Source organism: Leptodactylus fuscus, chromosome 3, assembly GCF_031893055.1.
Source record: "Leptodactylus fuscus isolate aLepFus1 chromosome 3, aLepFus1.hap2, whole genome shotgun sequence".
Classification (NCBI taxonomy): domain Eukaryota; kingdom Metazoa; phylum Chordata; class Amphibia; order Anura; family Leptodactylidae; genus Leptodactylus; species Leptodactylus fuscus.
In genome coordinates, this window is record NC_134267.1 from 93,366,237 (window position 1) to 93,389,041 (window position 22,805).

At 44.3% G+C, this 22,805-nt stretch overlaps 1 protein-coding gene across 3 annotated transcripts in view; it reads left to right on the forward strand.

Moving 5' to 3' along the window:
- Window positions 1–22,805, forward strand: part of NCOA7 (nuclear receptor coactivator 7) — a 103,271-nt gene that overhangs the window by 45,873 nt on the left and 34,593 nt on the right. For all 3 annotated transcript variants that reach the window (XM_075267974.1, XM_075267976.1, XM_075267975.1), the window contains exon 4: window positions 21,979–22,058. In XM_075267974.1, coding sequence (XP_075124075.1) covers window positions 21,979–22,058 — 80 coding nt within the window. The remainder of the gene's footprint in view (window positions 1–21,978; window positions 22,059–22,805) is intronic.

A 22,805-nucleotide genomic window follows, 5' to 3' on the forward strand; every position in this document is an offset into this window, starting at 1 on the left:
TCTGTGGGATGATTTGAAGCGGGCTGTCCATGCTCGGCGACCATCTAACTTAACTGAACTTGAATTGTTTGTCCAAAATACCTTTATCCAGGATCCAGAAACTGATTAAAAGCTACAGGAAGCGACTAGAGGCTGTTATCTTTGCAAAAGGAGGATGTACTAAATATTAATGTCACTTTTCTGTTGAGGTGCCCATACTTTTGCACCGGTCAAATTTTGGTTTAATGCATATTGCGCATTTTCTGTTAGTACAATAAACCTCATTTCAATCCTGAAATATTACTGTGTCCATCAGTTATTAGATATATCAAACTGAAATGGCTGTTGCAAATACCAAAATATTTAGAACTAAAATGATTAAGATTAATAGGGGTGCCCAAACTTTTTCATAGGACTGTATATATATATTAATGACCCAAATACTCCCAGAAAATCAAAAGTTGTCTGAAAGTTTAGTTACACTTTAATAAAACAAATTTATACTGAAATTTGGAAACCAAAATAAAATTTCAAGCATGGATATTAAATTGTTAAATGCAAACTTAGCACCTTGGCAAAATTGCCATTTTACCACAATAGAAACATCAGTTTTAATAAATATTTTAGTGCTATTGTAACAAAAAAAACCTGTTAGGGCACTTGCTGTATTATGACAAAATGTTTCCATGTAGGTAGGCCTTAACAACAACCAAAAGGGGATCAAAGATGACTCAATATGTAAATAGTAAAGCCTGGAAATTCTCTGGTACTCTATTGCCACCTACCCTATCTATTGCTAATAAAGTCCATAAAAATTCTTCTAATGGTGAATCTGATTCTACATTCTTTTCTAGAAATAATAATAATAAAAATAATAATACTCTTTATTCACATAGCACCAACATATCATAATCCACAGCACTTTACTAGGGAAGTATCAAACATGTCAAATCAGAAATGGCAGTGACACCTCTGACCGTATCATAATGGTTTATAATACTATAAGCTTTCAGTAGTGCTACATCTGTCAGTGCATGGCAGTAGTAACGTGGTATTTCTGAAGCCTTCTGTGTCATGAATCATCATGATGGATACAATAAGTTTAGGTCACAGGAGCCACAGTTGGGCCAGTAAACTTGGCAGAGGCTTGGCATGTGGCCTCCGTGGAATAGGTGTGGCACAGAGAAAGTCTTGTAAATGAGAGTGTGAGAGACGATGTAATAAGGGAGGACTGACAGAGTGAAGAACATGAGTAGGTTGATAAAAAGAAGATGGGAGGAGAGATGTATGGCAGTGGAGTATTGTGGAGAACGTTGTAGACTAGTAGGGGAGTAGTAGACAGATTGATCAACCTAGCAGCTCCATTCATAGAGGCTGGAAGTGATGCCAGTCTTCTTTTAGAATGGTAAATGGGTAAGGTAAAGGGTAAGTAGTTAAATAAATGTAAATAGAGGCATGTAATTTTTGGGTGGGAAAGGGCAGGGTTCTAAGTATGCTCTTTTTTTTAATATATTCTTTATTTATAATTAAACAATAACAAAAATGCAAACAAAACCGCCGCAAGGCAGAACCCGGACAAAAGGGTCCGGCGAGCGTGGGCACACAAATATAACACGACCAAACAGACAAGACAGATCGCAAAAAACAAGAACAGGGAGAATGGGGAAGAACAGCTGGAAAGAGAGAGGATCGGGGGTGGAAGGGAGGAGGAAAAGAGAGGAAAGAAAGAGAAAAAAAAGGGGGGGGGGCAGGGGCAGGCGATCCCGAGCACCAACCCGCCAAATACCAGTTGGCATCAGCCAACTACATCACATCACCTTCAGGAGGGGGGTTGAAGAGCTTCCATAGCGCTGGAACACAAGCCCCAGCAGCGTTGCTCATATGACGGAGGGAAGACTCACGGTAAAATCGAGGAGGTAGATCCGAAAGGTGAAATAGGAAGAAAGCCGATGAGACTGAAGGAGAAACTTGGAAAACCGACCGATCACCCTATTTCACCCAGAAATCATGAAGCCTAGCGCACTAGAATTAGGGAGATAAACATTGGCCAAGGTAAGCAGAGAGCCCGTCAATTCCCACTTCACAAGAAGAAACGCCCAGGTACGTCCATGGAAGCCGCCCTAAACTGCCAGGGAAAAAAGCAACTAATGAGGACACCAACGCTCCTGGATTCGGACTCAGAGTAACAGTTATGGTACGCATCGGGGTACCTGGGAGATGAAAAAGCAGAGGCACCCTCACAGAGATGTGTCGACTGGACAAAGGCAACATGAGTTCTCTACCCCCAATAGGATGGAGCGGGGAGGTTTGTGTCTCTGGAGTGTGAAGACCGTCGGCATGAACGGAAGCGAAGGCAATGGAGTCCATGATCGGAAGCAAAGCCCCTGTGCAGGGAGGAAGGGGGAGAGAGTAGAGAGAGAAAGAAAGGAAACAGAGAAGAGGAGAGACAAAAAAAGGGGGAGAGGAGTGAGAAAGGGGAAAGGAGGAGACAAAGAAGAAAAGAGAACACAGCAAACAACAAGATGAAATTAACAAATCCGCACCAAGCTAACACTGGAATGGGCAACACAAAACAGTGGAAAAAATCCACTACAGCAAGTCTCAGAGGCACACTGCAGTATGCAGTCGGAGAGTTGCCAACCCTAACTAGTTGTGGGGGAGGTAGAATTACAATAGAGCACTACCCGAACCCCAGGCAGCAAAACGCCCTTGAGGCAAAACTGAGTGCCTGGAGGAAGAAAATGGAAAAAGGGGGTCTAGGGCCAAGATCATGGGTCCGGCTCAGGAGAGCCAACAGTGCCTAACGAGCTAAGAAGAGCGGAGCGAGCAACGCGCTGCAGGCCTCAAAAAATGGGAAGCCAACTGTTACATTTGCGTCTATGACCAGACACAGAATACAGATTGCAAAATGCACTGCTAAGGGAACAGGGGTGGGAGACTTTCCCAGACGCTACAGCGGCTGGCTAGGCCCTGCCTGCGGGTCAGCTGTTTCCAAGCTAGCCTTGGCCCCGACAACTTCTGGCTCTCTAACACGAAGACCTAGCCGAAAGATAGGGGAAGAGCTAAAGAGAGTTAGGGACTGGGGATGCTAAGGTGGTCACCCCTAAAGAAACCAAGGTGCAGCTGCAGACAAAACAAACAGAATGGGATGTGCTGGACAACAGACACGCAGCACAACACAATACGCAACAAGATAATGAGGAGAGGGATAGTGGAAGGGTGAGGAAAGGGTTATCACAGGACTGGGGCAAAACAAACTGTAACCCAAACTTCCTCACAAACACCAAGATAGTGACAGGCAACCAGAACTGAAGGACAGGGCAGAGTAGAAGTGTGGAGGGGAAAACCAGACTCACACACAAGGCAACACTCACACCAAGTCAGCTATAGTTTCCACAAACAATCCTCCTCCCTGAGCCATGAATTCTTGTTGGTTACAACGAAAACCGGCAACTAGTGGAGCCAGCCCTCTTCATTACACAGGCCCCAGAACCGTCCGATAGGATGATGGTAATGAAAATCCCTTCCTTTAAAATTGAAAAACTGGTATCGCAAGAAGACTGTCCAAAAATTAGGACATCAATAAGGGCTCCTATAGGGGTGCATAGCATGTGGGACAAAACCCTCACTATGTTTCTGGCGGTCACCACTGTCCATATACGCAGTGCACTACCACTATATTTCACTCAGGTAACCCTATTACCATCTTCTAGCATTCCAAGTACTATGTCTCTATGTAGCAATAAACAAATAATGAGTGTGGGTTAAGGTTTTCAGGTTAGGTCCTATGTCAGTGGCTGTTTCACCACCGTCCCGTCAATCCTAAAGGTCTAGGCTGCCAATCGTTGGACCCCGCTAAATATGTCCCACTCAGATAGTTTGCTAACCTCGACACGTTTCCCTATTCGTTCATCAGGAAGTATATTATACTAGCGTTATTGCAAGGTAGTTGTGCGGTGAAAACCGCAGTTAACGGGGCCAACCCTGCAAGGACCTGCATAAATTAAACAAAGAGATTGGCTTGTCATTAGGTCACGTGACTGTGATGTCCATCATAGGTCCTGTAACCACTGGTATGTAACATCTGCAGATAAGTGAGTGGCCAGGATTCATTGTGTCTTATAGAAGATGTCTGTCGTATGGAGGAGAGGAAGCTACAGTAAAGTGAAAGTAAAACACACAGGTACCTGCTGGAGTTACTATCCCTAGTAATGTCAGGTATTTGGGGTTATTAATTTATTTTCAGTAACTCCATGTGCCTCACATTAATAGCAGTTATCCCCATCATGTCCCTCATATTAACCCCTGTGTGCCCCATATACGGGTTACTAATATGTGAGGCACATGGGGGTACTAATAAAGGACCTTAAAGGGGCTCTATCAGCAAAATTTTGCTATATGAGCCCCACATATGCATGAATAGCCTTTAAAAAGGCTATTCAGGCACCGCTAATCTTATTTTGAACCCCCGTCCCGTTTTAAAATAAAACTATAAAAACATATATGTAAATCCTACCTGAACGTGCCTGCATAGTAGTGCTTCCCTCCGGAGCGCTACTGCACAGGCTTCGGCGCTCAGGATGCTCAGTTCCCCTTACAACTTCAAGAGCGTACTGTGCATGCACAGTACGCTCGCGAACTGCCATTGCTAAAAATGGCGCCGAAGATTGCGCAGTAGCGCTCCGGAGGGAAGCACTACTATGCAGGCGCGGGATTTGGACCCATCACCCCGGAAGAAGAGGACGCTGAAGGCGTGGAAGAACTAGGACCAGAGGGCGTCGTTGCAAGAAGAAAGAAGAGGTAGGCGTGCCATAAGATGACGTCGCCCACCGTGGACGTTTTGGTATGATTTACATATATGTTTTTATAGTTTTATTTTAAAACGGGACGGGGGTTTAAAATAAGATTAGTGGTGGGGCTCATACAGCAAAATTTTGCTGATGGAGCCTCTTTAATTATGAAGATACCTAATTATTACCCCCATATGTCCAACATATTAGTTAACTCTTATGTGAGGCACACAGGGGTTAATGTGAGGGACATGATGAGGTTATCTGCTATTACTATGAGGCACATGGAGTTACTAAGCTATAATGCACATGACCAGACTTTTTATCTGCAATGGTGGATTTCCCCCCCTAGGCTTATACTAGAGTCAATATCTTTTTTTGTGGTAAAATTGGGGCCTTGGCTTAAATTCGGGTTGGCTTATACTCGAGTATATACGGTACTTCCAAAACAAAACTGCTATCATTTTACTCTGGGGTCTCTTCAGAAGTCCTGCTGCTTCATGAGATATACATAGTATCTATAAGTCTATACAATGGTTGTTACTAATCACAGCTAGACAAGATGAGATTACATCTTGATCACTTACATGTGTGAGTGCACTCTCACATGTCTTGTTCTTCTAAATCAATCTTTCTGAACACAGTTATTAAGTAATTAAGGCTGACTCCACGTTGCAGAAATACAGCTTTTTTTGTTGCAGATTTTGCTACGGTTTTACAGCCAAAACCAAGAGTTACAAAAGGAATGGTAAATATATAGGAAGCTCTTATACTTCTATCTTAAGCTCAATCCACTCCTGGCTTTGGCTCAAAAAACTGCAGCAAAATTTCGGGGGTGACTCCAAATCCAGGCCTCCAACGGTTAATAAATTTGATTTCCATTGATGTTTTTTGTGTGATTTTATTGTCATCACATTCAACTTTGTACGGAACAAAGTATTCAATGAGAATATTTCATTCATTCAGATCTAGGATGTGTAATTTGAGTGTTCCCTTTATTTTTTTGAGCAGTGTATATGAAAGTATTACCTTATATATCCTTGCCAAAAGATGGCACTTCCCAGTTTTACAGCAGTTTCCAGAGTTGACTTATCACTCGCTTTCCTCTTTTTACTACAATTACATTCATTGTAAAAATTATATTTGCCATTCCATCATAAATGCATAAATATCAGCTGTTTAGAAGGAAATTGCTGTTCCCCCTACGCCCAACAGCAGCACAACTGGGGTAATCCTGCCCCTATGAGCTGTTAGGACAGGTGGAATATTTAATTACCTAACAGCAATCAACCCCTATAAGAGGTCAGAGGACCAACTCCCCTTTGTGTTTTTTTCTGTCCTGTGGGACAGGACAGGTGGATGGGGGAGAGGTGCTCTGGCCTCTTACAGGGGTCCCCTCTACCCCCCCTAAGTTTTTTACCTTGCTGCGTGGTCCGGATGAGTCTCTCCCCCTGCTCCGGTCCGGGTCCCCGCTGGAGCGTGTGCGGCGGCATCGCGGACGTCGGATACTGCAGGTGCCGGCAGGTAGGAACTTTCGTCGGCCGGCAGGGCCTGGGAACTAGTTTTTTTTGGTTCCCGGTTTCCGCCCGAGCCAGGGACCGTTTCCGGGGAAACCACGCATGCGCAGACCGTGCGGCCAGAGTTACATGCCGCGGCTGTCGGATGACAGTGAAGATCAGCAGGTAAGCCACTGCTGGTGAATAACTTTAAGGCTAATAGGAGGAAGTAGCTCGGACCCAGGTGGCGGGGGCGTGGCTCCGCCCACTGTCCCTCCCCCAGCCGGCCTATTTAAACCCCCCTCCACCACAAGATGGTACCTGTCGCTCCGGTTACAGGTACTTCTGAAGCATTGCTGCCTCAGGATTCAAAGCTCAAGAGCTGGAACTGCTAGTTCGTGCTATCAAGGTTGGTGGAGGGGAGAGTGAGCTGGGGCTGAAACTGTGGTCCGGATTTTTTATATAGTGCTCCTTGGGTTCTTGTCTCTTTCCTTCCTCCCTTTAGTATGTCCTCCTCATCATCCTCGACCCTCCCTCGGAGGAAGACCACGGCGAAGAGGAGACATTTGTCTTGTGCCCAATGTAAAATTCCCCTCCCTGATGCCTGTGAATACAGGTACTGCCAGGGATGCAGAGCGCCTCCCTCTGAGGCTACCCCGATCAGAGAGATGGTCTCCTGGGTTAAGGACTTCGTTTCCCAGTCCATGAGAAAGGTGGACGAGACCATTTCCCACCTCGCCAAGAGGCCCCGGCTGGAGGCTTCGGAGCCCTCCCTCCCGCCTCTTGAGAGGCTTCACATCGGGGAGATTGAGTCCTCTGAGGAGGACCCTGTGGAGGTGGAGAAGGAGGTGTTTCCCCTCGACAAGATGGGCAGACTTTTCAGAGTCCTCAGATCATGTGATCGGGAGGCAGGGGAAGGGCCAAGCAGGAGGGCTAAGTCCTTTAAGGCTAATACTGACCTGGTCCAGGTAATGGAGGGCGAGTGGAAGCGACCCGAGAAAGCATTTACACCTTCCGCTAGATTCAGGGCACTCTTCCCTATGTCAGAGTCCCAGCAGGGTGTCTGTGGACCACCGCCTAAAGTTGACGTGGCAGTTGCCAAACTATCCCGCCGGACAGTCCTGCCAGCCGAGGACGGCTCAAGCCTGCAGGACCCGTTGGACCGCCGCATAGAGGGGTCCCTGAGGCGGGCATACTCTGTCGCCTCGTCACAGGCCTCCGTGGCCATATCGGCTAATGAGGTGGTCTCTGCCCTACAGGCCGAACTATCTTCCCTTGCTAGGGACATAGACACGGGGGTCCACCGGGACGACCTCCTATCGGCTATGACCGATATTAATTTACTGGTGGACCACTTGGCTGAATCCTCCAGGTCGCAACTAAAACTCGCCTCCAAATCTATGGCCCTCACCACTGTGGCCAGGCGACCGTTGTGGGTTAAACCATGGAGGGTGGACAACGCCTCCAGACTAGGGCTTTGTACCCTGCCCTTTGAGCCAGGTAGGCTTTTTGGTAAAGCCCTGGACAAAATCATGGAGGATCTGGCGGACACTAAAACCAAAAATCTGCCGCAGCCGCCTGAAAGGAGAAGAACTGCCTTTCGGGGCCGAGGATCCTCCACCAGAGGCTTCAGGGGGCGTGGACGCTCCACTCCCCAGGGCAGAGGTAGAGGACGCGGCACTTTCCGCGATCGTAAGAAGGATCCCTGACCCATCAGTGGTCTGCCATCCTGGGAGAAATCGGGCCCGTCCATCTAGGGCCCCGACGCAAAGGTCCCAGGGTCATTTGCTACATCAAGGCTCCACCGGCCGAGAGAACATCTTGCCCTTTTTAGGGCCCCAAACAACTTCATCTTTGAATACCCGTCCAGAAGGATCTCTCTCTAGACTTCTTGGTTTCCAGAATCCTGGGCGAAGGACTCAGGTTCATCTTCGACCTAGACCGCTCCCGCCACGGGATGCGGTTTCCTTAAGGGACCTTCAGGCCAGGTATACTCGCAGGTTCTCTCATAGCTCGGCCCAGGACCTTAGATCAAAGGGACGAACACCCAGATGGAAAACCTTGTCCTCAAATTTCCACCCTCCCAGACGGCAGAACTTCAGACCCCCTATTTCCAGGGGAGTAGTATCCACGGGTCTTCCCCCAGCCCCCTAGTAAGGCTGGGGAGCCCTTTAATGGGACAGAGGGCTTCTCTAAGCCAGGATCAAGGAAGACCCGTTAGGATTTTTTACGATTCCATCAAATCTAATCCAGTTCCGGGGATTCACCAGGGACTCTCCTACCTGGAGGCACCTTCTCTATGTCAAGAAGCTGCGAGTCCGGAATCGCTGTCCCTAGGGACTAAAAAAGCCTATCCAGTGAACCATCAGTGCCCAGCCATGATTGGCCCGGCAGACCCATCTTCGCGATGGCAGGTCCTCGGTCAGGTTTACCTAGACCCTGTTGACCACAAATGCCTCCCTGTCCAGGGGAGCTCATCTGGGGGAGACCCTGGTACAGAGCACCTGGCGTTACCTGAAGAGAACGCGCTTACCCAGCTGGCGAGAGATTACCAGAGCTCAAGTGAAGCTTCTGACATGGACTGTACAGTTTCGGGCGTAAAGGACCAGGACGGACAGCCTGATCATAGCCAATTACGGTCATTCCAGACGGAAGATGAGAGCCCTCTCCACGTTACCAGACGCCAGGATCCTCATCTATTCGGATCTATGAATCTCCCAGCGACCAGCGGTTCAGATTCCAGGTTACAGTCTGCGGGACTGACTCACCAGAATGTGGATGACCTTAGCCAGGTCATCCCCCGACCAGGGTGCTCTCCACTTTCCTACCAAAGGATGAGGTCTCCCCGAGGTGGATCTGATGGCCACCTCAAACAGCGCCGCAATAGAGGAACGTTGCTCCCCAGTTCGGGAAGACAATCCTCCGGCGCTGTATGCCCTGTCAATACCGGGGAGGTTCAGACGGAAGTGCGTCTACCCTCATCAACTGAGGATTCGGAAGGTATTGACAAAACGCAGGCAGAACCAGAGCTTGGCAAGGAGCTCGCCATTCTGGTTAGAAAGGGCATGGTTCACCGTCTTCACTCTCATGAGACGGAGGAACACCTGGAGGCTTCCACCAGTGTAAACTCTGGTAATCCGGAACAGTCGGCCCTATCAAGGCCTGAACAGATGCAACCTCACTGCCTGGAGGGTAGCCAGCCTTTAGCTGGCAAAAGAGGATTATCCCAGGGAGTGCTAAGAACTTTGGCGCACTCAAGAGCGGAGTCAACTAACCAGAGCTACCGGAGGGTCACCCGAATCTTTCAGAACTGGTGTTCGAGTAACCAGCGCGACCCTGATAGGAATGCAGTCTTGGAGTTCCTACAAGACGGCCTGGAGAAGGGGCTAGCACCTGCTACCTTGAAAGTCCAAGTCTCAGCTCTGTCCGCTCTCCTGGAGACCCGGCTAGCACTAGATCCTCTGATTAAACAATTTCTAAGAGGGGCTAGTAGACTTCGTCCTCAGGTGCAGTCTCCGGTCCCGAGCTGGGACCTGGCCGCAGTTCTGCAGGGGCTCTGTGCGCCCCCCTTTGAGCCCCTAGCTGAAGTGGATTTGAAGTACCTAGCATACAAGATAACTTTCCTGTTGGCAATAACCTCCGCCAAGAGGGTCGGTGAGCTACAAGCCCTAGCGGCTTCTGAGCCATTTATAACCTTCTTTCCAGACAGAGTGCAACTAAGGTTCGTCCCAGGATTCTTGCCAAAGGTACCCACACCTCAGAACATTAACCAGGCAATCGTCTTACCAGCGTTTTTCCCCTCTCCCACCTCTGAGTGGGAAGAAAGGATGCACAAGTTGGACTTGGTGAGAGCGTTGCAGATTTATCATGAGCGGACTGCGTCCTTTCGGAAGTCGGAGAATTTGCTGATCAATGTGTTTGGCCACACCAAGGGGACCAAAGCATCCAAACCAACTCTATCAAGATGGATTAGAGAAGCCATTATCTGCTCCCTACGTGCTCAGGACCTCCCGGTACCAGACCTTATCCGTGCCCATGCCACCCGAGCAGTGGCGACATCATGGGCCGAGAGACGTTTTCTTTCCTTGGAACAGATATGTGCAGCGGCTTCTTGGAGTTCTCAGCTAACTTTCGCCAAACATTATAGACTTGAGTGGCGAACAAGGGAGTCCACAGCATTTGGACATTCAGTATTGGCATCAGCTTGCCAGGATCACCCGCCCTAGGGTAAAGCGATACTTGCTAAATCCCCAGTTGTGCTGCTGTTGGGCGTAGGGGGAACGAAAGATTGTGAATGACAATCTGTTTTCCCTTAGCCCAAACAGCAGCACAAGGCTCCCTCCCTATGCTGTATTTGTACTATTTGTTTGTACTATGTCATATTACTCCTGTTAAATAGATGTCTAAAACTTTTTACTTGCTACTAACACAAAGGGGAGTTGGTCCTCTGACCTCTTATAGGGGTTGATTGCTGTTAGGTAATTAAATATTCCACCTGTCCTAACAGCTCATAGGGGCAGGATTACCCCAGTTGTGCTGCTGTTTGGGCTAAGGGAAAACAGATTGTCATTCACAATCTTTCGTTATATCTGCTAGAACCTACCAATCATCTATTACGAGCCATCTTGAGCTCCTTTATCTGATATTTATACTGTATATTCACTTTCACAAACTATGGGAAATGCCATCACATCGCGCAGTGGAAAGACCACTCAGATTGCGCTTGGTGAGTAGCAATGGGATATTTCTGAATCGGTCACAGCATACCTTTCATTTCTTATAGTGATTTTGTAAAAGTAAAGCTGAGTTGTCATTGGGTGCTATGAACCACAAAGAGGCAATTGTCTTAAATAAATCTAATAATGGTATTTGTGGCCATAATGCCCAGGATGGGATTTTAAGTTACGTACTAGAGGCATGTGTCTGTGGGCAATCCTTTGGGTAAGGGTACCTGCTGTACAGGAATTGGTATAGATTATAGCTGATGTAATAAGTGCATAAACAACAATATAAAGCATGTGTTTTTTGATGTGGTTAGTTATGTTTAATGGAGGTATCATAAAAATATAATTCTGGATGCAGGACAGATGCAGACTGCAGAATTACCAATAGCATTGTGGGACTGGTTTAGCACCTATTACAGTTGTGCATGTACTATATGTTCCAAGCATTTTTAGGTTGCTTATCTCATGGTAAATATGTATACCGCTGATAATGCATAAACTATTCTTCTATACATGTAATGGCATTAGGTCCTATGTAAAGACACATTGGAAACCATTAGAAGTCAGTGAAGAAGGGGCAACACAGTGGCTCAGTGGTTGGCACTGCAGCCTTGCAACGCTGGAGTCCTGGGTTCGAACCTTGCCAGAGACAACATCTGTAAGGAGTTTGTACAGTGTTGGCCAAAAGTATTGGCACCCCTGCAATTCTGTCAGATAATACTCGTTTTCTTCCAGAAAATGATTGCAAGCACAAACTCTTTGGTATTAATCTCTTCATTTATTTTGCTTGCAATGAAAAAACACAAAAGAGAATGAAAAAAAAGTCAAATCATTGATCATTTTACACAAAACTCCAAAAATGGGCCGGACAAAAGTATTGGTACCCTCAGCCTAATACTTGGTAGCACAACCTTTAGACAAAATAACTGCGAACAACCGCTTCCGAACAAATCAATGAGTTTCTTACAATGCTCTGCTGGAATTTTAGACCATTCTTCTTTGGCAAACTGCTCCAAGTTCCTGAGATTTGAAGGGTGCCTTCTCCAAACTGCCATTTTGAGATCTCTCCACAGGTGTTCTATGGGATTCAGGTCTGGACTCATTGCTGGCCACTTTAGAAGTCTCCAGTGCTTTCTCTCAAACCATTTTCTAGTGCTGACCTGAAGTGTGTTTTGGGTCATTGTCCTGCTGGAAGACCCATGACCTCTGAGGGAGACCTAGCTTTCTCACACTGAGCCCTACATTATGCTGCACAATGTGTTGGTAGTCTTCAGACTTCATAATGCCATGCACATGGTCAAGCAGTCCAGTGCCAGAGGCAGCAAAGCAACCCCAAAACATCAGGGAATTTCCGCCATGTTTGACTGTAGGGACCGTGTTCTTTTCTTTATAGGCCTCTTTTTTTTTTTTCCTGTAAACTCTATGTTGATGCCTTTTCCCCAAAAAGCTCTACTTTTGTCTCATCTGACCAGAGAACATTCTTCCAAAACCTTTTTGGCTTTCTCAGGTAAGTTTTGGCAAACTCCAGCCTGGCTTTTTTAGGTCTCTGGGTAAGAAGTGGGGTCTTCCTGGGTATCCTACCATACAGTCCCTTTTCATTCAGACACCGATGGATAGTACGGGTTGACACTGTTGTACCCTCGGACTGCAGGGCAGCTTGAACTTGTTTGGATGTTAGTCGAGGTTCTTTATCCACCATCCGCACAATCATGCGTTGAAATCTCTCGTCAATTTTTCTTTTCCGTCCACATCTAGGGAGGTTAGCCACAGTGCCATGGGCTTTAAACTTCTTGATGACACTGCACACAGTAGACACAGGAACATTCAGGTCTTTGGAGATGGACTTGTAACCTTGAGATTGCTCATGCTTCCTCACAATTTTGCTTTTCAAGTCCTTCGACAGTTCTTTGGTCTTCTTTCTTTTCTCCATGCTCAATGTGGTCCACACAAGGACACAGGACAGAGGTTGAGTCAACTTTAATCCATTTCAACTGGCTGCAAGTGTGATTTAGTTATTGCCACCACCTGTTAGGTACCTAAGGTAAGTAACAGGTGCTGTTGATTACACAAATTAGAGAAGCATGACATGATTTTTCAAACAGTGCCAATACTTTTGTCCACTCCCTTTTTTATGTTTGCTGTGGAATTATATCCAATTTGGCTTTTTGACAATTCTTTTTGTGGTTTTCCATTGAAAACAAATTAAATGAAGATAATAATACCAAAGAGTTTGTGCTTGCAATCATTTTCTGGAAGAAAATGAGTATTATCTGACAGAATTTCAGGGGTGCCGATACTTTTGGCCAACACTGTATGTTCTCCCCGTGTTTGCATAGATTCCTTCCCATACTCCAAAGACATACTAATAGGGAAAAGTATACGTAAAATAAAAAAAAGTCCGTGAAGAATCCAGTGTTCCATTTTTTTTTGGTTTTCTACTCCTATAATGGAAAAAACTGGAAAACTGGAAATGAACTTTCACTTAATGTGTTTGTCTTGCGATACAACACTATATTGTTTTTTCATATACAGTATATCATGTTTTTTGCAGTTTCTCTTTGATGCCATCGACATATTAGTTACGCTCTACAGTGACACATAGCTGTAAGCAATTCTTGGTAAAACTGTGGCATCTGAAAAATTCACTGACTTCGTGTAACTTTGTGCTCAGTGCTGTCTTTCAGGACTGTGACCAATAATAGACATTAAAGTGAAAAGAACTGCTGGTTCTGTTTGATCAGGATTCTTCAAAAAAGTGAACAACTTTGACACTTAGCAAAGATGGTATTGCCACTAGAGGGAGCATGGTGCATATATATTTACAATATATTGCTACCCTCAAGTAAACAGTAATAGGATGTTCACTGAGAAAATCATAATGCAAAGTATATCTCATATGTATTCAAGAAAAAAGACAAGAAAGAAGCATAAGTCCTCATTCATGTGTGATAAATTTATCATAATGTTTATTAGACTGAGCACATTACAATTATAAAAACCATTACAAAGAATTACAACAGTTAATAACATTTGCTTCACATGTGACTTCCCATGATAAGGAATGCAAAGGACATGATTCAAAAATATTGGGGAAAATTTAGGCCGCGTTCACATCTGCGTCGGAGTCTCCATAGGAGATTCTGCCACAGATTCCTGCATGGAGGACTTTTCTCTCCGTCGGTTTCAGTATAAAAACAGTTGAAACCCGGCGGATCCCATTATAGTGACGGGCTCTCCATCGTTCAGTTCCCCCAGTGGATCCGAACAACAGAGAGCCTGGCACAAGTGTGAACCTAGCCTTATTAGGATTAGCATTGCATATGCCAAAATTAATAAAGGCCCTGCAGGCGCAAATCACAGCGGCTCCTGTCTCTTAATAAATAAGGTGCACACCCATGTTCCAACATGGTGGCTCGCTGGTTAGAATGGCTGCCATTCAATGAGGGAGTTGTAGGTTTAACGCCAACCAAACCAACAACATCTGCAAAGAATATGAACATTGTCCTTCCTACACGCCTAGATTGTGTCCCCTATATGTGACAGTGATAGACAACATCTGTAAAGCACTGTAGAACATGATGGTGCTACATAAGTAAGCAAAATAAATAAATAATGGCTATACCAATCCGGAACTGATGTAGAATCCCTTTACAACTTATGGCAAAAAACTGACATGAATTATAATATGTTGGGCAGAGGCGTCTACCACCTAGACACCCACTCCTGAAGGTAACCTGAAGTCGCCCACCCACCAGATGGTTACACACAGATACTCGCTCCTCAGTGAAGTTCCCTTTGCCTGAGGTAAATGTTGAAGACACAGTAAATACAGCAGGTGGAATACTTCAGTGGAATACAGTTGACGGTTAAACAGCAAGAGCAGAATTTAAAGCCTAATTTTCTAGACCACAGGCCACAGTGATGAACAGCATGCTGCGGCTGTTGCTGGGGATTGGCTTCCTATTGATTTCGCTCTCCTACTCACAAGTGCCTCTCAGGTGCATTGGTTGGCTGCACCAAAGGGCACCTTTTTGGCTGAGGCCCCACGTTGCGGAAGCACAGCTTTTTGTTGCAGATTTTGTTGTGCTTTTTGAGACAAAGCCAGGAGTGGATTGAGCAGAAGGGAGAAGTATAAGAACTTCCTATATTTTTGTCCATTCCTTTTATAGCCATTCTTGGCTTCAAAAAAACACAGCAAAATCTGCAACAACAAAAAAAAGCTAAGTTTCCGCAACATGGGGCCTTAGTTATAAGAGGCTACAAGTACAGTCTTGGGTAATCTGGGTGAGAACTGACACAGCAAAGGAAAACAATTAACATACTCTCTTGCAGTGCAACTTCACTCCTTATCTAACGGTATGTTCAGAATTTTTTGCAGCAGATTTTGACATGGAATCCATCTCAAAATCCACCTCAGCTAGCTAGTAACGGAAAAAAGAAGCGAGCTGCCCTATCTTGCCACGGATACCGCAGCTGACTCAGCCATGGCGCGAGGCTCCCTCCCGATTAGGCCCATTCTTTAGGCCTAATCTGGCATGGAATGCTGTGACTGGATGCCAGTGTACTGCACTGGCATCCCATCGCGGCTAGCCGCGCGGAAGTGTTCGTACGCGAAATGCAAATTCCGCCATGTGAACATACCCTAAGGAGTCAGCACGAGATACAGCTTACAGAAAAAAAACTAAAACATTGTTAGATGACCTGCAACATTTAAAGGCAGTCTACGACTTTCCACAAGAATATTCAACTGCTACCACCTCATCACAGAGCACATTACAGTGATAAATAATATAACTTTGTTTTGTATGTCACTTTTGTTAAATTTGGAGAAAAAAAACTTTGAAGTGATATGCACATGAGGCAGTTGGTGCACTGTGGGGTGAAGCCTCAGCCCTAGGAACACTGCTTGTCACTTAAATAGGATGAGTGATGTTATAGTAACTCTCACTGCAAGGGGTGGTGCAGGCAAGAGTTGGCAGGGGTCTAAGCAGCAAGAGCAATGCTCCATGGCTGAAGGCCTGTCCTCATTGTGCAAACAACATCATTTGCGTAACATTTGAAAGTGCTATACATAAGAAAGGCATGTTGTTTATGTACCCTGCAACATGGTGGAGGCAGTGGAATATGCTTCAAAAAGGTGATAGACATTTCATGTACTGTTAGTACACCTCTGTAGTCCTGTACTGTGAAGGGGAGTGTTCCTGAACGCCCAGTGATGTGCCTGGCTGCTCATTGCATTCATATTGGTAGCTGAATCTAACACACCGAATTCAGTGAAGTCAGTTTTACACTCCCCATCTTAGGGGACATGAAAGGTCCACTGTAAAGTGATATAAGCATATAACACAATATACCAGTCAATACACAACACATGAACCAGCAATGTAACAAAAGATCTTCTGTGGACTGATCTGCTACTCTGACCCCTGTAAAAGGGATTCTCCAGTAGTAGTAAATAATAATGTTGGTGTTTGTATAATATCAATTCCTCAAGGTTTTCAAAATCTCTTTATCCAGTGGATATCATATTGTACAAGAATTGGATTCAGCTCCAAACAGCTGATCTGTGCAGGGGCCAGCTGTCAGCCTACTACTGTTCAGATTTTTATGGTCTATACTAAGGATAGGTCATTAAAAAAAATCCCGAACAACTCCTTTAACAGCTTTCAATAAGTTGGAAATAAGTTCAGGGCTCATTTTTGGCAGCTCTAGGTGCTCACTTCATGAACAATGAAATGTGTAGTGTCGACAGTTGCCAAAAATGAATCCCTGACTCATCTCCGACACATTAAATCCTTTTAAAGTCCGAAATGGAGGCACTAAGGCAAAAGTTTTACCTAAAATTCTAGCGTCTTGGTTTTTCGTTACTGCTGTGGCCAATGGTTGGATGAGCATGCATTTCCGGTCACTTCCTGCAATGTTGATATGGAAGCTAGAGGTGGGAACATTGGAATGGCAATGATGGAGGATTGATGAGGTGGCTATAGCTTGTTTTATTTTTTATTTTTTTTAAACCCATTTTGAGCCGACTGCCAATAAGCTGAGTAGGGGCACAGCTTTTTTTGTTGCAGATTTTGTTGTTTTGCATTTTTAGCCAAAGCCAGTAGTGGATCGAGAAGGGGAAATGCATAAATGCATACAGCAAAAACTAAATATAAAAATATAGTACCTGTAATGAAAAAAGTAACATACATCTTTATATGATAAAAGGTTCAAGTGACCCAAGTCACCAAAGGGTTAAGTGCATACAAAGAGAAGAACCTGGATTAATATTTACACACGTATGGCAAGAAATATAGATAAATGTGCAACCAATCCTGTTGCAGCTCTTATAATAGCAAGCAGTGCGAGAAGAAAGAAGCAGCCACCTGATTGGTTAGCTTTGTCTGCAGCCATCACACAGTTATAGACCTTGTTTTACCTGGAGTCTTTTCAGGTCACATGTTCATGAGCAGAGATGTGACAACTGCATATCCCTCCATACACATGTAGTAATGGTGACTGGACCGATGGACAGACTTCTGTGTCAATTCAATAAAGCTGTATAAAGAAAAAAATGTAATTAGCAAGGTGGTAAGAGGGCAGGTGAGGCCCCTTATAAAGTCTGTGTGAGGGAATGGACGCTAAGCGCATCTGTACCTTGTCTGGAGCCAGCTGGTCTGAGGGAACTGCGCTCCTCAAGTGAAGTAGCCGGCGTGTCTTGTACTGAAGCAGCGGTCATCTGCTAGCACTGAGGGCTCGGCATTGTTATAGTTGAAGGGGTAACCATGTTTGCTGTGGAGTTTATGAATGGCGCTGACTACTATGAAGAAGAGAAGCCGTGTGAGCCCGCCACTGTGTCTGAGGAGCAGCAAGCGTCACAGGCGAGGGAGCCCCCTGCAGCTGCAGCTTCTCCCAAGAGCCCCGTGGACCCCCTGTATGCCCCCCTATCAAAAACGACTTACAGCTGGTCCCTTGACCTCAGCCAGCCCCCCTACTGTGCCAGTGGTAGGTGTGCTGATATCTGTAGTACAACTCTCCGGCATTTATTGTATTGGTTATAAAGGGTAGGGGGTGCTTGAAGTAATCCCAAACAATTCTTCCAGCATTGAGGTCACCAAACACTTTACACGATCGGGGTATTACTATAGGAAAATATAATTTTACTTTCAAAGACTTTGGACACCTGTCACTAGTGTCTTAATAGTGATCCTTTACTCAGAGAGTGAAGTGTTAATTTGGTGTATGCTCCTTAATCAGGTTATAAAAACTGCCAATAGAACAGATTACATCTCTCCTTAGCAACCCTGTGTAAGACTGGGATTGCAGGATGGAATTATGATCTGCACTCCTGGAATAATACATGTGCTAATCCCATATAGAACCCTTCCTGTGTACTGTCAAGACTAGTCTGTCATGCTGGAAGCACAAGGCACCATGTAGCGAAATGCAGCAAAAAAGGCTGGAAATGTGGTGTTTTTGTTTTTGTTTTTTTTTTTTTAAATTAAATAAACCATTGTCTGAGGTTACACACTTTGTAGATGCAGTATAGTCCCTGAAGTCTTTCTTCTGCTAAATCAGCTTTTGTTTGCTTTTGTCTATGAAGCTGTGAATTGCTATATCTCTGCAGGACTGTTGTGCTATTGTCATTACAGTATGGGACAGTGGCCCCCTCAAGGATTTACAGCTTCATAGATAACTATGCTATGATGAGTCTGGAATACAAGGACTATATATTTCTGGACCACGTTAAAAGTGGTGTCAAACACTTAGGGGGTGTACACACTAACGTTGGTGCCCATCTGCAGTTCTTGGCCATTACAAGATTTTAGTAACTGACAATACGGTAGCTGAACCGTCAGAAATCAGTTAAAATCTCCATTCACTTTAATGGAACTTGGTCTTGTCTGTTTACACCCAAGTCTGTGGTTTTTGTTTTTACGGACCCCCTTCATAATGGAATCCAACCTATTCATTCTTTGCAGTGATCCTGGGCTTCAAAATAACAGGACCTGTCTGGGTTTTGCCTCAGGAGCTCACAGTGTAGGCTTGTGATAAACGTGTGTGATGAGACTAATTGTTTAGAGGCAGTGGCTTATTACAACCTTTTGGTAACATGCAGAGGTCACATAACCAATAATGAGGAAAACATAGCTATTTAAAGGGGCTGGCTACTCTCAGAGCAATAATTTGATAAAATTTTAAAAAAAAAAATTCGAATTTTGTGGAAAATCCTGATATCTAGGAGTTTTTTCAGCACACCAAAATACATGGAAATTAGATGAAAATAATCAAACAGCTTTTTAGTCGCAGACCTGTGTAATGAGAATAGTGTTATGGTTTTTGTAATTTGTTTTCCAATATAATTTCTGTATCAATTCGTCATGGCTTTCTAAATCTCTGCCTGCTGTTAGTGGATAAAAAAATCAGTCCCTGGTCATGTGATGTGCACAGCTTGTTCTGATTACACTGCTGTGACTGTAACTAGCTGTGTCATCACATGGCCATGAACTGATTTTTATCCACTAGTAGCAAGTGAAATGACTGACAGCAAGCAGATCTAGAGAACTGTAAAGAATTGATAAAGTATATTGGAAAATTGTACAACTTTATTTATTTTTTTAAATACAGACAATAAGACTCTAACAATATTGGTCTGGAATTGGCCAACCCCTTTAATGCCTCCACTTAGAGCCTGTCACCAGGTCTGGAAAGCTCAGTGATATCCTCATCTGTCACTGCCACCCTGAGCATTTTGGGACTTTGTCACACACAACTCTCAGCCTGAGCCACTCTAATTAGCCCCATTAATCGGAGACTAATCAGCAAGTGAAGGGAAGTGAGGCAGAAAATGGAGATGGATCATAGGCAGAAATCTTCCTTGGGGAAAGGCACCACATAGTGGGACACAGCAAAAGCGTTGTGGGAAAAACTGCAGGGAAAATGCATCAGTTTTTCCTGCAGTGCTTTTCACAAAGTCCTCAGGTTTTTGTTTTTTTTTTCTGTTTACTTTCTGCTCAATTATATCTGTAAGAAACTCCAGTGTTTCCGGACTGTAGGTATAATTGAAATCCCATCTTCTACACATTGCAAAGAAAAAAAAATTTGCAGCAAAGTGGTTTTCAAAAAAAGCTTGCGTCTTCTACCTGCGGAAAAGCTGGTGTTTCTGTCTTAAGTATAAGGGCAGAAAGTTTGCAGAAGAAAAGTCAGTTGTTTTTTTTTGTTTTTTTTTTTTCTGTTTCGCTACATGGGTGCCTTAGGCTAAATTTCTCCACGTTCTGCCATGTAAATGGAGCCTCCGCAGGTAACAGGGGCACTATTACCTATGTGGGGGACCAGCTCCTGTAGAGGGACACTTACAGTAGTACTGCCCTAAGTGTGCTCCTCCACACTTGTACTCTATTAATAGAAGCATTACTGCAGATGTTAGTGGTACAACTGTTTGTATCTACTTCATACTGCCAGTTGTTTGGGGGATTCCTTCTACCAAAGTGCCCACACTCACTGTATAGATGACAATAAAAGTGCAGCCTAAGCCCTGGCCTTTCCTAAATGTTCTGGCTCTTGTGTACATTAAAGGGGGGGGATGGGGGGACATGGAGGCTGCCATAAATAATATTGCGTAGCTAATTTTTAATTTTTTTTCATGCTTTGTAAACTAAAAGGTACACAGTGAGAGCAGGTAGATGAATCATGGAAAGTGTAGTTTGTCCCCAGACTCGCTGCATGTAAATAAGCTATACATGGAGCAGCAAGTAAAATAAAGCCAAAGGCTAAACCAGGGAACAGTGAGTATTTAGCACTGCTGTGGATGGATTTTCATACCGCTAAAGGGATTATCCAGTTTACAAAAATAATTTCCAAGATAACATGCAAAATATAGTAGCAGACTATGTAAGTATTACAAACCAGCACCATCTCAAACTATACCTACATCTATATAACCTATCTTGTATCTCTCAATAGTTTGTCATTCTGCTGCCAATAGCATTATTTTCCATATTTTACCAATGTAAATGTTGGCATTTATGGGTGCAGTTCAAGCTGCATGTTAACTTCCACCTGTATTTTCAGATGGAACTGCCCTAGTTGCATTTCAGCTGAAAATTAATTGAAAACCTGGCTTATCGTCCTAGTCAAAACATGCTATTACTGTGCTTATTACTGCAAATAAAATCAGTTATTGTAAAAAGTCAGCCTCATGTGAAGCGAATTCAAGGGGGCTTGTCATCAGGAAGTTCCGTATCAGACTAATCACCGAATATTTCAGCTTATCTGCATAAGAATAAAACGTTGATTTTCATGAAAATGGAGCTGCAATGCAGAATAAGGAATCTTTGGAAAGTGTATCTTTACAAGGTAGTCATTGGTTTGATTTTTTTTTTTTATTTTTTTTTTCCTGCTGACAATGTCATTTACGTACAAATGCTTATTTTTAAGGGGTGTCAGGCAGTGGCTGGGAGAGGCGATATAGTGCTGTACAGGCTTTTATTTAAAGGCAAACTATACCTTTGAAACATGGAACAGCCCCCGGGATGCGTGTAAAAAGTGGTTTTAGACCATGCAAATGAGGTCCACAGAGCATGGGGGGGGGGTGTTGTCTTCCATCCCGGAGCACAGCCACATCATCGGTAACAACCCCCATCCTGTTGTGAACCACTGTGGATTGTCATAAATGGAGGACAGCATGCTATAGGAACATGCTGTAAAATGACCGGAACTTAATGTATAGTTGATGGGGGGTCCCCTGGGTGCTGTTGGAGTATGTTATATTGTTACATGATGACTTGGTAGAGCAATGAAAGTAACAATGCATATTATCCTGTCTATTCCCCTCCTAAAAGCTTGTATTATAACATATATAATTCTTTGCATTTGCCTTGTGATCATAGCTGCAATATGTTATATGCAACTAGTCAAAATCCAGCTACATCTTCAAATGGTCTTGGAGAGGATCTGAAGCAAACAATATATGAACCCTTTTATTTTTTTAATTTTTTTATTTTTCAGGAGAAATTCAAAATAACAAAAACGAGAAGAGGGAGAAAAAAATGGTTATGAAAAAGCCTTTGGGAACCATTGAATACACAGTAAGTGATGTCAGTCTAGAAACACTTTAGTTTAACACCTGGCTTATGGCTCACAGAACTGAAGTGAGGAGTAATCACAGATAAATTATAATGGAAAGATTTGCATTTTTCTATGTCTTCAACCTGCTCCTATCAAATACTGAATAAGTCCTTACTCTACATAGCCGTGCTCGTTTGCTTTGATGGCGATTAACTTCATGGCAGGCTCTTCTGTAGGTGCACTGAAGCTCTCAATCAGAACAGCGGTCCTTCCCAGTTCATTTAGAAGAACCTTGTGGCTCAAAGCCAAGAAAAAGGGTGACTCAGAGTCTAAAAATAGAATGTGGGAAGCTGTTTGGCTCAGGTCTGGATGATCTATTAGATAACTCTTCAGACAACCTTTGGTTCTTATCCCTTAAGAAAAAAACCAGAGGTCCATTCCTTGCTACGAAAGTGATTTCCCTCAAAATAAGAAACTCCCATAGCAAAAGTGGTAAGGGGCTTATTTTTGCCCAGCATAGCAAGGGCTCCCAGCAATGATGCAAGGCCTTCAGTGGAAGTAAGGATGTCCACGTTTGTTCAGGCCTAAAAGTTAATCTCTGCAAGTCTTAGTTTTGGAGGGCACAAGTCAGAGGTTCAAACTAGCATTTTGTATGAACAGGGGGGTCAGGCCAGGGGATGAGCGCCAGCATTAGTACTGGCAAACTTCACTAAACTGTCTGTCCATGAAGTGGCAGTTTGCTAGATAAAGTCTATAGTACAAAGGAG